General features: G+C 39.6%; 1 protein-coding gene across 2 annotated transcripts in view; it reads right to left on the bottom strand.

Moving 5' to 3' along the window:
• BRWD3 (bromodomain and WD repeat domain containing 3) overlaps nt 1-15955 on the bottom strand; it is a 131261-nt gene extending 115306 nt beyond the window's left edge. The window contains exons 1-4 of one of the 2 annotated variants that reach the window (XM_006082814.2): nt 15694-15955; nt 15509-15567; nt 15292-15321; nt 14810-14869 (exon numbers count right to left, since the gene is read on the bottom strand). In XM_006082814.2, the coding sequence (XP_006082876.1) occupies nt 14810-14869; nt 15292-15321; nt 15509-15567; nt 15694-15724 (180 nt within the window). In that variant the 5' untranslated portion in view covers nt 15725-15955. The remainder of the gene's footprint in view (nt 1-14809; nt 14870-15291; nt 15322-15508; nt 15568-15693) is intronic. The other variant, XM_023764005.1, reaches the window with a different exon arrangement.

Raw genomic sequence — 15955 nt, 5'->3', positions numbered from 1 at the left:
TATGTGACTAATCATCAGAGTGATGAATATTAAAATGAAAATGAGATATCAACTCACACCTGTCAGAATGGCTACCATCAACAAATCAACAAATTACAAGTACTGGCAAGGATATGGAGAAAAAGGAATCCTCGTACACTGCTGGTGGGAATGCAGACTGGTGTAGCCACTATGGAAAACAGTGTGGAGTTTCCTCAAGAAAATTAAAAATGAACTGCCATTTGACCCATTGATCCCACTCCTTAGGAATATATCCTAAGAAGTCTGAAACACCAATCAGAAAGAATATATGTACCCCTTGAAGCATTATTTACAATAGCTAAGATATGGAAACAGCCCAAGTGTGCATCAGTAGATGAGTAGATAAGAAAGCTGAGGTACAGTTACTCCATGGAATACTATGCAGAGGTCTCAGGCCTGGGCAGGGGTGGAGCCGGCGATCGGAGGGGCCAGGGGCGGAGCCGGCGATCAGAGGGGGCATGGGCGGAGCCAGCGATGGGAGGGAGCTGGGGGTCCCCTGCCCAGGTCAGAAGCCTCGGCCAGAGGCCTCAGGCCCTAGCAGAGGCAGAGCCGGCTCCAAGGGGAGCTGGGAGTGGGCCTAAGCCATCAGTAGGACATCCCCTGAGGGCTCCCAGTATGTGAGTGGGCCAGGCTGGGCTGAGGGGACCCCCTCCCTCCCCCAGTGCACGAATTTCGTGCACCGGGCCCCTAGTCTATATATATAAAAGGCGAATATGCTAAGTGTCCCTCTGACAAGTCGCTATGACACGCACTGACCACCAGGGGGCAGTCGCTCAACACAGGAGCTGCCGTGAATCACATTGGCCATTTACAGAGAACCAGGTGCCCACAAAGCAACACTCGGCTTCCCCCAAGTAGGACACAGGCTCCACCACCACCCCGGAACGACAGCCCACCAAATTGTAGCTGATGCTGCCGAGACCCCATGGCGCAAAATGTGGCCCACAACCCAGCCTAGCCCAGAAACGGTGGCTGTGGGTGGGTAGTGACGTCACGTAGCAACACCCGGCTTCATCTCCCTAGTGACAGGCTGCTCTTATATAAAAGGCCCATGCCTGTCACACCGTCATGACCAAAGGAGCAGAGGCTCTTGTGGCGGGCGGGGCGGGGCATAAGCTACTAGCAAAGGAGAGCTATAAGCAGCAGCGGGCAGGGCATGAGCTACTGGCAGTGGAGAGCTATGAGCAGTGGAGGGCAGGGCAGCGACTAATAGCAGCAGAGAGCTATGATTGGCAGAGGGCTACGAGTGGCAGAGAGCAGGGCAGTGAGCTTTGAGTGGCGACGGGCGGGGTGGCCAGCTGAGGCAAGCAGGAGTGAGCTACTTGCACACAATTTCATGCATGCTGGGCCTCTAGTTTAACAATAAATGGCACTACGGAACTGGTGCCCACAAAGCAACACTTGGCTTCCCCCAAGTGGGACATAGGCCCCGCCAACACGCCAGAGCTACAGCCCACCAAATTGCAGCCAATGCTGCCAAGACCCCATGGTGCAAAATGCGGCTCACAGCCCAGCCCAGCCCAGAAACATTGGCTGTGGGCGCTGGATAATGACATCACGTAGCAACGCCCGGCTTCCTTTCCCTAGCGACTAACCTCCTTGGAGTTTCTTCAGCCCAGGGACATGACTTGTTTTATATCCAGGTGGAAACACTTTACACTTTAATAAAATGTCTGTGAAGCATTTTCCCGTGCCCCATCTCATTTGATCCTCACAGAAGTCCTGGAGTAGGTAGATAGATAGGAGACTTGGCGAAATCCTATTTCCTTTTCATTAACCGGAAAATGGAGATTTAAAAAGCTTAGAAACTTGACCCGAGTGAAAAGAAGTAAGAAATGGTGGACCCTGAAATGACCAGGTTTTCTCACTGCGTGAATATAGTCAAACCCTGCTGCAGTTATATATTTTACCCTTTGTTCTCCCTGCATGATTTACAATAATAATCTGCTTCATGTTGATATTTACTGCTGTGTTGCTGTCAATTACCTGAAAGAGAAGTTGGGTTGCTTCACTGGGCTGGAAAAAGTTTAGCCAAATCAGAAAGCAGGTCTACTTAAGCAAGCTTATTCTATAACTATAAAAGGCTAAGTGGCGCCAGCGAGGGCTTTATATGTATCACTGGCGCCTATCGCACACGTGTGTTTCGATCTATCATTGTTGATTGTGAATTTGGTTGACACTTCTAATATAGAGAAAGAGCGAAGAGCAATATTAAAATATTTCTTCTAATTAATTTCCTTTCAATGTGCACTAATTTGTGCACTGGGCCACAAGTATGCATATAAGTTCATTGGTTAATCTCTCCCCACCCCACCTCCCTCCCCTCTGAAATACATTGCCGGGGCTGACCCGCAGACCCTGAACCACAGATGAATGATCATTTCTGTGAAAGAGAGGGCAGTTGGGGACAACCAGGTCAGCAGTGAAGGGCAGTTGTGGGTGACCGGGCCTGCAGGGGAGGGAGGGCAGTTGGGGGGGACCAGGTCCACAGGGGAGGGCATTTATAGGTGACCAGGCCAGCAGGGAAGGGCAGTTGGGGACAACCGGGCCTGCAGAGGAAGGCAGTTGGGAGCAATTGGGCCAGCAGGGGAGGGTAGTTGGGGGTGACCGGGCCTGCAGTGGAGGGCAGTTGGGGGCAACTGGGCCAGCAGGGGAGGGCAGTTGGGGGAGATTGGGTTGGCAGGGGAGGGCAATTGGGGGCGATTGGGCCGGTAGGGGAGCAGTTAGGCATCGATCAGGCTGGCATAGGAGTGGTTAGGGGGCGATCAGGCAGGCCAGGCAGGAGAGTGGTTGGGAGCCAGCAGTCCCGGATTGTGAGAGAGATGTCCGACTGCCGTTTTAAGCCCGTTCCCACAGGGAGCAGGCCTAAGTCGTCAGTAGAACATCCCCGGAGGGGTCCCAGATTGGAGAGAATGCAGGCTGGGCTGATGGACACCCTTCCCCCCACCCCACAATGCACGAATTTTGTGCACCCGGCCTCTATTATGAATTCATAAAAAAAAAAACCTTAGGTTCTTATATCAGGGTGCCTTTTTCTTTTTTTAGGAAACAGATCTACAATCCAACATGTATTCAGAACTCTTGGAATAAATGATTCTGTTGTGATTTTTAAAAATTATTTCCTGATCATTATCTTTGTATCTTCAAAAAACAATTTTAATCTACCAAAATAATTTGGGCTTGGTCAACTGTCATGATTCTTAGAAAGAATGACAACTTAACCTGATTATTTTAAACTAAAGGCCCGATGCACAAAATCCGTGCAAGAGTAGGCCTTTCTTCCCCTGGCTATCGGCATCAGCTTCCCTCTGGCACCCGGGAACCAGGCTTCCCTCCGGCCACCAGCAGGCACCCAGGACCCAGGTTTCCCTCTCAGCCCTGGCTTCATCCGGAAGGACGTCCAGTCTAATTAGCTATTACACATTTATTATTATAGATGTGCATCTACAAGGTTTAGTTTCTGGATTGAGACAAAGTATCAAGCAAATTCTTTCATTAATTTCTCACATCTCTAGTTTTGTTTTCTAAGCAAAAACTATATAGGACTATCAGTAAAATATATAGGTAATAAAGTAAAAGCAGCTGATGATTCCATTTAAAAACAATTTCTTGTTATCTATAGACACAAATGTCCTAAAATACTAGTTTGTAATTAATTCCCTCAATATTAGGGCATTTCCTAAATATTCCTACATGCAAACATAGTTAGTACCCCTAAAGAAAAAAAATAACACACACACACACACACACACACACACACATATGCCTTCAAATACGGAATATTAACATCTATAATAGCTTATGCTTCCCCCCCCCCCCCACCCAATACTGCCTGGAATAAACTAGCTTCTGATATCAGAGATTATTTTTCCATCAAGTAACTGCTATACCGTGTGGGGCAAAATTAAGTTTACAATTGTGAGTACGTGAAACACAGTTAATTCTTGTATTATTATTTATTAATTATTGTATTATTTTCCATATGAACAACTGTAAACCTACTTTTGCCCTACCCTGAATTAGGGCTTTACAAACGATGGTAGTTGATGTCTTTAATGGCATTTTATGTTTTACAAATTTTCATTTCTTTATGCAATTACCATCTCAAGTTATTCAGGTTACAAAAATCTAACTAAGTATTCTAGAAATTACAATATATCTAGCAATATGTAATCCAGAAAACGGGAATTCTCTAATAGGAATTTTTAGAATTACCTATTAAATAAAAACTTGTCAGAATTTTATCAAACTGACATCTTAAGGCTTGACTACTTCATTTTACAGAAACACTGATGTTCGATTTACTGCTAATTATATAAAATTTTTATTAATTCTTCTGTAATAATTTAAAAACACATAAACATGCCAAAACCGGTTTGGCTCAGTGGATAGAGCGTCGGCCTGCGGACTGAAAGGTCCCAGGTTCGATTCCGGTCAAGGGCATGTACCTGGGTTGCGGGCACATCCCCAGTGGGAGATGTGCAGGAGGCAGCTGATCGATGTTTCTCTCTCATCGATATTTCTAACTTTCTATCTCTCTCCCTTCCTCTCTGTAAAAAATCAATAAAATATATTTAAAAAAATAAATAAATAAAAATAAAAACACATAAACATTAGTTAAGCAACAAAACAAGGTTTTTCTACAACAAAATTCTTGCCCTTGAAGATTTGTATTATAAACCATTAAATAAATTTCACACGTTTGATTTTCACTCTATACAACAGAAAACTGCTCAATTTCTAAGTGGTCCCACTGAAAAGTACATTCCTCTAAAATCAATAAAAATTTGATTATAAAACAGTACTACAGAAATATAGATTCTATAATCAATGACAATAACAATACTTTTGATTTTGAACTTGCTTCTCCTTTAAAAAATAATAGTAAGCTTCCAAACTATATCAACACAGTTCTTATAATAGTTTCTTCTAAATCAAACTTCAGGACTTATAAGTGTTAGTTAACGTTAACTTTAATTCATTTGTTTTAATTAAAACTGGAATGTTTTAAAGGCGATCTTTTAAGGCATAAGAACACTTAACTACCCTCATTAGAATTATATAGAGATATAATGTAATATAAATTAAAATATAATATTAAAATATGAATTAAAATATTCTATGAAATTTGTGGCTTACTATTATAAGCAACTCTTTTCTATTAAAGTTCAAATATTCCAATTTCAATTATGTAACCACATTCCTCTCTGGAATATAATGGCTAACAAGTAACACAACAAGCACTTTAAGATCTGAAAAATTCTCTAAAAGCAAATTTCAAAAGTATAATACAAACTTCTGTATTATTCTGTAAAATAGCTCCAAGGAGTTAAATTATAGAATCTTTGAACTGGAAGTATCCTTATACATAATCAAACTAACTCCACATCTTACGGTAGGAAAAACAGATTCAGAAAAGTGAAGTCCAATGGTCACAATGAGTGGACAGAACTCTGGTCTCCCTGTCTACTGCTCTTTCTACTACTGTCCTATTAACGCAGTTGAAAAATCATGAATACAAAGGCTGTAAAAAATTAAAACTATAAATTTCAATAAACTGAACATTAAATGAAGCCTAAATTATAAACCTTCTAAATAAGGAAGATTGCGTGACCTAAAGAGCAAATCTAACAACTGAATTACCACTCTTCAGAATCATTATGACAACTGAGAGGACCAGAGAACTCACTGAGACGATACTACTCATCATACTTAGTTAACAGGAATCCAACTGGGCACTGAATAAAATGCAAATGGTACCTATCTAATATCTGGGAGCCAGGCCTGCATCAAAAGCTGCATTTGAAATACTAATTTTCTGTTGCGAATGATATTTTACATTGGCTTTTAGAAATAATAGGATCAGACCAGCAACTCTAAAAAAACAAATAAAACAGAACTGTTTGTGTGTTTTATTTTCTAACTGAGATCATGACTACACAAGTAAAATGAAAAATCAAATTTGGGATCATATGCTGAGGAAATAAAATGCAACATTTATCTGAGATTGTAATTTGGCTGTGCAGTGGGGGAGGGAATAGAAGACGTAACAAATTAGTTACATGCTTTGTCTTTGCATTTAGGGGCAGAAAACAAAACAGATTTTGGAAAATACAGCAATTCAAATATATCAATAAAAGTACATTAGCATGGCACTTTGAAGCCTGAGAATCTGGATTATTTAGGTTCTAAAATTTACTAGCTTTTATACCTTCTAGTAGTGTGGTAGAGTAGGAAGGACTTGGTGAATTATTCCAGCATCCCCATTTCCTACATATGTGACCTGTAACATTACTCAGTCTCTGAGCCTAAGCTTCCTCATCTGTAAAACAGGGAATAACGATAACCACCTCACATGATTTGGTAAAAATGAAAACAGAATCATTTACTCAGGCACTCATTTATTCAGTCATCTAAAGTATAGGGATGCAATGGCAAGATTGAACTGCTGAACTACAACAAAACAACAAGAAAACCCACTGCGTGGGAAAACATATTTGCCAATGTCATATCTGATAAGGGCCTAATCTCCAAAATTTATAGGGAACTAATACAACTTAACAAAAGGAAGATAAACAATCCAATCAAAAAATGGGCAAAGGATCTAAATAGACACCTTTCAAAAGAGGACATTCAGAAAGCCAAGAGACATATGAAAACATGCTCAAAGTCACTAATCATTCAAGAGATGCAAATCAAAACAACAATGAGGTACCATCTCACACCTGTCAGAATGGCTATCATCAACAAATCAACAAACGACAAGTGCTGGAGAGGATGTGGAGAAAAAGGAACACTCGTGCACTGCTGGTGGGAATGCAGACTGGTGCAGCCACTATGGAAGACAGTATGGAGTTTCCTCAAAAAACTAAAAATGGAACTTCCATTTGACCCTGTGATCCCACTTCTAGGAATATATCCCAAGAAACCAGAAACACCAATCAGAAAGGATATATGCATCCCTATATTCATAGCAGCACAATTCACCATAGCTAAGATCTGGAAACAGCCTAAGTGCCCATCAGTAGATGAATGGATTAGAAAACTGTGGTACATCTACACGATGGAATACTATGCGGCTGTAAAAAAGAAGGAACTCTTACCATTTGCAACAGCATGGATGGAACTGGAGAGCATTATGCTAAGTGAAATAAGCCAGTCAATGAAGGAAAAATACCACATGATCTCACTCATTCATGGATAATAGAGACCATTATAAACTTTTGAACAATAATAGATACAGAGGCAGAGCTGCCTCAAACAGACTGTCAAACTGCAGCGGGAAGGCCGGGGAGGGTTGGGGGGCAGGAGGGAGGGGGGTAGGAGATCAACCGAAGGACTTGTATGCATGCATATAAGCAAAAAATAAAAAATAAATTTAAAAAAAACTGCTGAACTAAGGGAACACACAGTCTCAGTGGGGGAAACAAATAGAAACAAATCAAACAAATGCCAGAGAAGTTAGCACAGAGAACTAAGGAAGCAAAGGAGCACAGTGCTAATCTGGGCCTGGGAGTAGGGGGTAGTTCATGTCTAATTTCACACTTGAAGGCTAAGAAACTGTCCACAAGGCAAACAAAGGAAAGAGAGGGCATTCTGGGCAGAGAAATACACCCCCACCCAGTAAACTCACTGCATGGTGACTAGCACACACTATCTCAATGTTTTTGATTGCTCCTCCACAATGTTAAGTTTAAAAAAAAAATGTGCAGGGCCCTGATCAGGTAGTGCAATTGGTTAGACTAGAGCGTTGTCCTGATATGCCAAGGTTGTAGGTTGGTTCCCTGGCCAGGGTACATACAAAAAGCAACCAATGAAGGCATAAATAAGTGAAAACAACAAATCGATATATTTTTTCTTCCTCTCCCTCTCCCTTCCTCTCTCTCTAAAATCAATGAAAAGAATTAATTTAGCCTGGTCAGCATAGCTCTAGTGCAGTGGTTCTCAACCTTCCTAATGCCGCGACCCTTTAATACAGCTCCTCATATTGTGGTGACCCCCAATTTCATTGTTACAAATTGAACATAAAGCATAGTGATTAATCACAAAAACAGTATGTAATTATATATGTTTTCCGATGGTCTTAGGCGACCCCTGTGAAAGGGTCGTTCGACCCCCAAAAGGGTCGCGACCCACAGGTTGAGAACCGCTGCTCTAGTTGTTGACCATCAACCTATGAACCAAGAGGTCATGGTTCGATTCCTGGTCAGGGCACATGCCGGGGTTGCAGGCTCGATTCCCAGTCGAGGGTGTGTAGGAGGCAGCGATCAATGATTCTCTCTCGTCATTGACATTTCTGTCTCTCTTTCTCTCTCTCCCTTCCTCTCTGAAATCAATAAAAAATATATTTTAAAAAAAAATCTCTCTCCAGAGGATTATCTGATTTTTAATAATACTTGTACAAAAAATAAGACTGGAAGAAAACATTAAAATTAATAATAATTTCTTCTTGATACTTTTCAGCAAAATAGAAATATCTGCAATAATCTGCTATTATATCTTTATAATGTATTGAGTTTTATTGTTTGCTGAATTTGAAGGAGGAGAGGGGGGAAATGGGTAAAAAGGGACAGAAAACAGAAAGGCCTTTGGATTGTAGTGATACCACTGGTTAGCAGGGTGGGATACAAAGTGTTACAATTTTCTATCACTTTCCTTTGAAAATGATAACCATCACCCACAGCATTTCTTTTTATTAGTTTTAAAATAACCTCATTAATGAGACCAGCGGATCCATCCACCTAGGCTCAAGTATTCTCTGGGTTATAATGCCTCAAAAAAGCACTACAGGTACTATAACCTTGAAAGTATATAATATCAAGACAAAGATAAGGGATCAACCCACATTGTAGAAGTTTCTCAGTAAAGAAAGGTCCAATAAAAGAATTCCGTACCAGCTAGCAGATTAGAAAAACCTTTAAAAAGTAATTGAATGAAATGCTTCTTAAAACAGTAAAGAAAACTGATCAAATAACAACAGAGGGCGAGCGAATCATATAAAGCACCATAGTAGGTACTAAAGGGTATGAAAAAAACATCTTCAACAATGTAATTTAAAATACAAGAAATTAATTATCAATAATGTATAGAAAATAACAGGATAAAAAGATCAATCAGAATGACCGAGAATCCCTACAAAAAGACAATGGAAAGGTATATTCTTAAAAAAGAGTGAATACACCACCAATATCATACTGAATTACTTTTCTGTTAATTCGAAAAAATACATATAACACTAAATATCTTTTGAACTCATGATTTCTTGTTTAACACAGATGCACCTGCAAACACACATTTGGAGTTCAATTCTGACACTTTTTAAATATTATTTTTAATGGCATGTTTTATATGCCCTTCACCTTATAAAAATAATTAGGAAAATTAGATGGTAATAATTACCTAGCTAAAAAATATAATTCTGCGGTCAGAGTTGTCCAGATTTCTACACTAGCAATTCAACCTCTCTGTCCTATTTTTAAAATGTAGTAACCAATTCATTTGCACAGTGTTTTCAATTAATAAAATGCATTGTTTCATATTTAACTCTTTTGGTTCACACAACAACTAGGTAAAACAGGTATTGGTTTTTATTTTATAAGTAAGGAAACTGAATCCCTAAGAAGTTAAATAACTTTCCCAGGGTCACTCAGCAAGTAAAGCCTATCTTCCAGACTAAATCTTATGATCTTTTCATACTACCCACAAAATGTTATGTGAGAAATGTCAAACAAGGGGATCTCAAAAATATGAAACAAACAAGAAATAAAAATGACACAAACACCAAGTTGCCTTTAAATTACTATTTTGCTCTCTACCAAAAAATTATCTATTAACCAATCAGTAAAACAAGAACAAAAACACACAAACTATATTAATTTCAAATTTGGCAAAAGTGATTTTAAGGACAAAATTTTATAAGGGAACATTCACCCTAACAGCAATTCTCATCACTTTCTTACTACCATCTTATTTGTACTGAGATACCAGTTTTCCTAGAACTAATGATAAATCTCCAAAAGGATTTAATCATCCAAAGTATGTTACTAGAGCCCACATGTGAAAAAAAAGCCAAAGATGAATCCAGACAAATAGCTAAAGCCAACATATTACAGAAAGCAAAAATGAACACATGGCTCAAGCAAATCAGTAGTGAAGGATACTAGTTTTCAGACATTCATTACTCTCTGCCCTAATACCTATGAGTTAGCATTATATCCACTAGGGTTTAGCAGCACATGCTTTCTGGTTTCCCAAGATGCATTCTGTTCTTCCTAACTATGGCTGCATGTCTGTATCCACACAGCAGTTAATAAGTCACACATGCTTATAAATTGCTTCCACACTGAGAGATGCAATAACTATGCTGCTAGCACTCAAAGATACTGTTCTAACAGACAATTTAAGCTATTACTAATAATTAGAGAAAAAGAGCTGGGTAAGGTAAGAAAAAAATACAGGTATGTCTGGTTACTACATTTTCAAATGCAAGTGTTTTAAAGTAGTTGGTGAGAATCAAATAAGATGTGAAAACACTTTTAAACTTGAATATGTTATATGCAGATGCAAGTTCTTCCACCCATGAACCAGGAGGTCAGGGGTTTGATTCCCGGTCAGGGCTCGATCCCCAGTTGGGGGTGTGCAGGAGGCAGCTAATTAATAATTCTCTCTCATCATTGGTGTTTCTATCTCTCTCTCCCTCTCCCTTCCTCTCTCTGAAATCAATAAAAACATATTAAAACATTTAAAAATAAAATAAAGGTAATAGAGCCCTGGGCGAATAGTTCAGTTGGTTAGAGCTTCGTTCCAATAAGCCAAGGTTGCGGGTTTGATCCTGGGTCAGGGCACATACAAGAATCAACCAATGAATGTATAAATAAGTGGAACAACAAATCAATGTTTCTCTCTCTAAAATCAGTAAATAAAAAAAGAAGGCAATACAATCGATGTAACTCCAAATGTAAACATTAATTGGTGCTCTCAATTCTATGGATGAAAATACTGAATAAATGTAAAAATATATACCACACCTAAAGATAATTGTGCCTTTGGTTCAGTATTATGATATGAGTCCCCTTAACATGATTCAAAATTCTTAAAATTGCCTTTGAAAAAGTTTTTTTAAGCCACTAACTCAATATATAAATGTGAAGATTAACAAAAACTATTCATTTAAACACACATGCCCCCCACATTACTTTGTTCCTCATCCTCAATAAAGCTCCACGGAGGAAGCAATAAAATAGCCAAAAATTGAACAGGGTCACAAATGAAAGAACATCTGTAATTATTTAAATTACCTGCCTTAAAATGAACTGTAAGAAACAAGTCTAATTCTATTATGTTGTAAATAAGTCAAACAGATATAAAAAAGGCATACATTAAACTTCAGAAACAATCACCATCACTTCAAAATTCTCCCTCTTATTACTTAACATTCTAAAAATTAATTTAGAATGTTTTATTTTGAATGCCATATTCAAAAACCATACAGTTCAACATAAACTGACAAACATTTCATGTACAGACATTTTTTAAAGGCACTTGAGATCTGGATATGTCAATACTTGCCTGCCAGCAGCTTAAAAAAAAAAAAGCACCTTCTCCTATGTTCCAAATTTGAATTAAAACATTAAATCAGATTTAAAAAATAAAAAGGGGGAATTTCTGGACTATGTAATAGGAACAGTAGTAATCAACTTATTATCTTAATATTCTTCTGGATAAATCGAGTTAAGCAGTACAATTTAAGCAAAAGTATACATATGGATAGAAAGGCAGGATTTTTTTCTAATATATAGTATAAACATGGATATGCAACCCCTGTTCAGTATTTTGATATCTTTGTTTATGTTTTACCTCTTCATTATGCATTTGTATTCTTTCCTTCCTATACCCCAGTACATCTTAAATTTGAAGTGTTGTTATAGAATTAACATATCAGATTATACTACTCATTAATACTATACGTACATAAGGTTTTACAACTAATTAATACTTTGCCCTAAATTCCAATCCAAAACATGTAGCAAAATCAAAGATCAAAATCCATTGTTCTAATAGTACTTTAAAAAATACCTATCCCAAGGAGCATTTGAGATCTTGCTTCCCAGCATATGTCATCAGATTGGCTCAAATAAACTCATAAAAATTCTCCAAAAAAAATCCCTACCCCAAGGAAAAAAAAAATCCATCTCTTCCACAATGAAGCTACTCAAAATCAGAGATCAAATGTGTAATAATTTTAATAAACAATACAACTACTGAATCTAGAATCAGTCTAACACTGCTCACTCAGTTCTCAGCCACTACACTTCTTTTCCTCCTGTTCAAATTCTCACTCAGCCCTGTCTCCTCTTCCCTTACAAAGAAATCTATAAGTAGAGAGCAGACATCTGATTGAAAATAAGACCATACTATCAACATGTAATATCCCTAGAAAAACTGGATCCCAGTCTGGAAAAGTAAAAACCTAAGTGTAAAATATAAAACTTAAATTAAAAACAAAAAAGATAGACTATCTAAATGTTATATAATTTTCAAAACAATAGAAATTCTGTGTATATAAAAATAAATATACATATATAAATGTAAAAACAAATTAAAAAGATAAACGTGAAACTCAAGTATATGTAGGGATATACAAATAGACTAACAATTAAAAAATTAACTGGTTAAAGTTTAAGCTTCACTAACAATGGAAAAAAGCTAATTAATTCAACTAGGAAATACTTTCACCAATTAAAGCCACCAAAAGATGTAAAAAAATATTTAAAAACTCACTCTAAGTACCTAGATGGTGACACTATAAATTAGTACAGTCTTCTGAAAAGCAATCTTACAATATGTAAAAACTAATGAGATCCTCTGACCTGATAACTCCACTTTAGGAATAAAGCCCAGGAAAAGAACTCAAAGAAAAGAAAAATAAAACAGCAAAAAGATTACTTAACTACGCAAAGATATCAGTGAAAAACTGGAAGTAACTTAAGTGCTTTACTGGAAGTTAAGTTCTAATCATAACAGATCAAATACAACTGAATCTTTTCTTGCCATTAAAATAATAATGAGTAGTTAAATACAGATAAGCATATGAATAAGTTTTAAGTAAGAAAATATAAATGGACATCAATTACAATTACTTAAAAATATGCCTTTACAATATAAGAAAAGGAAGTCTGGTAGGCTGTCTTTTTGTGTGTGTACGTGTGTGGTTAAGAGACCTGTATTTTTAATTATTTTGGTGTTCATTTACTTTGCATTACTGTCAAGTTAATGTTTAAACAGCTTTTTCCTTTTAAGTCTTTTCTACTTAAAATGGTCCACTTAGAGACAAACGTAAAGGAAAACATTTTAAATATGCCTCAGTAAAAAACTATATTCAAAAGCATATTAGTCATAAAGTGTTAAAATATATATTGGTAGGCATTATTATTTTGCCCTCCTTTTGGCAGGACTTAAGTTCAACAAAATGTCTGACTACTAATTAAATAAACTAATATATGCAGTTTTTCAAAAATAATTTTTATCCACCTGCGAATTCTTTACCATTAACAATACAGATGGTGGTTATCCTTGTCACAATCCTTAAACCATTTTCTGTGATTTGCAAAAAGTAAGAAAAATAGTAGACTTAGTAATAATTAACGTGGACTCATTGTAATTTAATACAAAGAGAAATATCAAATGAACATCAAAGCAATTTAAATATTATATTATTGCAGACAATTTTTAAATAATTTTATTTCTATTTAGAGTCTACCATACCCCTCCAACTTTTTTAAACTTTGTCCAATTTTTCTCCATTTGGATTTTATGTCAAAGATAGTTCAATTTAGATTTTAGTAACATCGCCCTTTCTTTTTTTCATTTCCTTCCAATTCACTGTGCCCAGTGGCTAATGCAACCGAACAGCCTCCCCAAAATAAAAAAGATCACCTTTTTGTGTGTATCAAAGCTAAACAGAAGGTACATTTATACTATGAATTGTATTTTTAGGAGAAACGGTGGTCAATCTAATAATGCCTTTGGTCCTTTACTAAAGTATATCCTATTTTAGAATATGGCCATTGTTGTCTACTTGTAAACCCAAAATCGTGTTTCAATTCTCAAAAAGGTCATAATTCATAGTTGTTATTTAGTAATGTGCACAAATTCGATTGAGTAATGATTTGATTAGCTATTTTCTAAAATCCGAGATATACAACGACTATGCTTTTATTCAGTACTCGAAATTTTGGAATTCGCTCGATGCTCCCTATTTTTAATTGTCGTTTTTCTCAATCCGGGTCCGTCAACTCCCCTCCAGAGCCCCCTCCCTCGTCCCCCACCCCCAAAAAAGACTGAGTCTGGCCTCAGTTCCCGTATTTCAAGCCAGGACCAACCAGAAACCAGTTTTCTTCCACTAATCCGGAACTCCGGGCTGTTACCAAGACTGCCATTGGCCAGCGTCAGTCCATGGTACGTGCCCCAAGATAACCCTCTGGTTTCTCTCCCTTTTCCCCCTACAATGGGTCTTTCCCGATGTTTGTAACATATTCCTGATCCACAATACGGCATCTCTGATAACCAACTCACATTCTTCAAAGTTTTCGGGTGGAAACAAGCGAGGCCAAGGGGAGGGCAGGGTACCCCTTCGACTCGGGAGGGGGGGGAAGGGGCAGTCGTTCTACGGCTCAACGCCGAGCTCAGGAACCTCGTAGGCTGAGGGGTCCGGGAGGCGGGCTGGGGAACAAGGTGGGGAGGGAGCCGTGAAAGAGTTGGGGTAAGTTGAAATGAAAACTTTACTCACCAGATCCTCGAAGCTTCTTCGATGCTCCTTCCCCTCCCAGTCTAAGCGGCGCGGAATCAGCTAGGGGCCGGAGAAAAGGAGGGGGAAGGAAAAACGATAAAGGCCAAGCCCCTGCTCCCCGTCAACCCGAACGAGCCTGGGTCCGGGTCCACAACCTTTTGGCGTCTTTATTTCTCAAGGCCCTGTAGCTGTGGCCCCAGAGCTAGACTAGTGTGTGTGTGTGTGTGGAGGGGGGAGGGGGGAGGAGGCCGAAGGGGAGGAGGAGGAAATCCTGAAAAACCGCCTCCCTCAGGCATAAAGAGGGGGCGAGTTGAGACCCCAGCGCTATCCGCCCCTTTTGAGCAAAGAAGCCGGTTCACCCCTATGACAACAGCTATCAGTGCCCAGATCCAAGCCTCCCACCGGGCCCCAGCCCTGCGCCCTGGACTGGCCCTCCCTCTCTCCAGTCTCACCCCAACCCTCTTCCCGAAGGGGCTCCGTACCTGATGCTCCTCGAGCTCCTGTACTAGCACCTGAGCAAAAGGGAAACACAGATATGAGAAGCAGCTTGGGCCATCAACCCCGTCCTCCCTCCCCTCGGCCGCTGACGGTAGGACTAGTCAAGGCCGGCCATTCCTTCAGCGGAACCGCGCACTCCGCTGCCTCGACTTCCCCTTTGGTACCATCCCCGCGACTCCCAGACCTCCTTCTCCCTCTCACCTGAGCGGATTTGTTGCAGGGTCCGGACTGCAAGAATCTAGCGATCAGGTAATACAGTTCTAAAAAAAAGGCGAAAAAGAGGTTGAGAGGGAGGCAAAGAAGAGAAACAGAAGCTTTTCCCAAAGGAAACTGACATTGGTCGCGCTCAGCTCCCATCCCCGTGGCCCCCAGACACAGCTACCCACCGGCTTCTATCTGGGTAGGTGCCGCCGCCATCCTTTTCACGAGGGGGCTTCGATTCGGAGGGGCTCGCGGCGGCGGGTGAGGGCGCTGCCTCTATTGTGGTGAAGCCCCCATGCCCTGGAGTCCCGCCGTTTCCGCCGCACTCCCCGTCCCAGTTTCGGTCTCTCTCGGATTCATCGCATCACGTTTCGACCCATAGATATTCTAGCCCTAGAGCTGAGGAGGCGGAGGAGGAAGGAGAGGGAGCGAGAGAAGAAGAGGGAG

The sequence above is a fragment of the Myotis lucifugus genome, unplaced genomic scaffold, assembly GCF_000147115.1.
Source record: "Myotis lucifugus unplaced genomic scaffold, Myoluc2.0 scaffold_4, whole genome shotgun sequence".
Taxonomy (NCBI): Eukaryota; Metazoa; Chordata; class Mammalia; order Chiroptera; family Vespertilionidae; genus Myotis; species Myotis lucifugus.
This window is presented reverse-complemented; position numbering and strand designations above follow the sequence as displayed.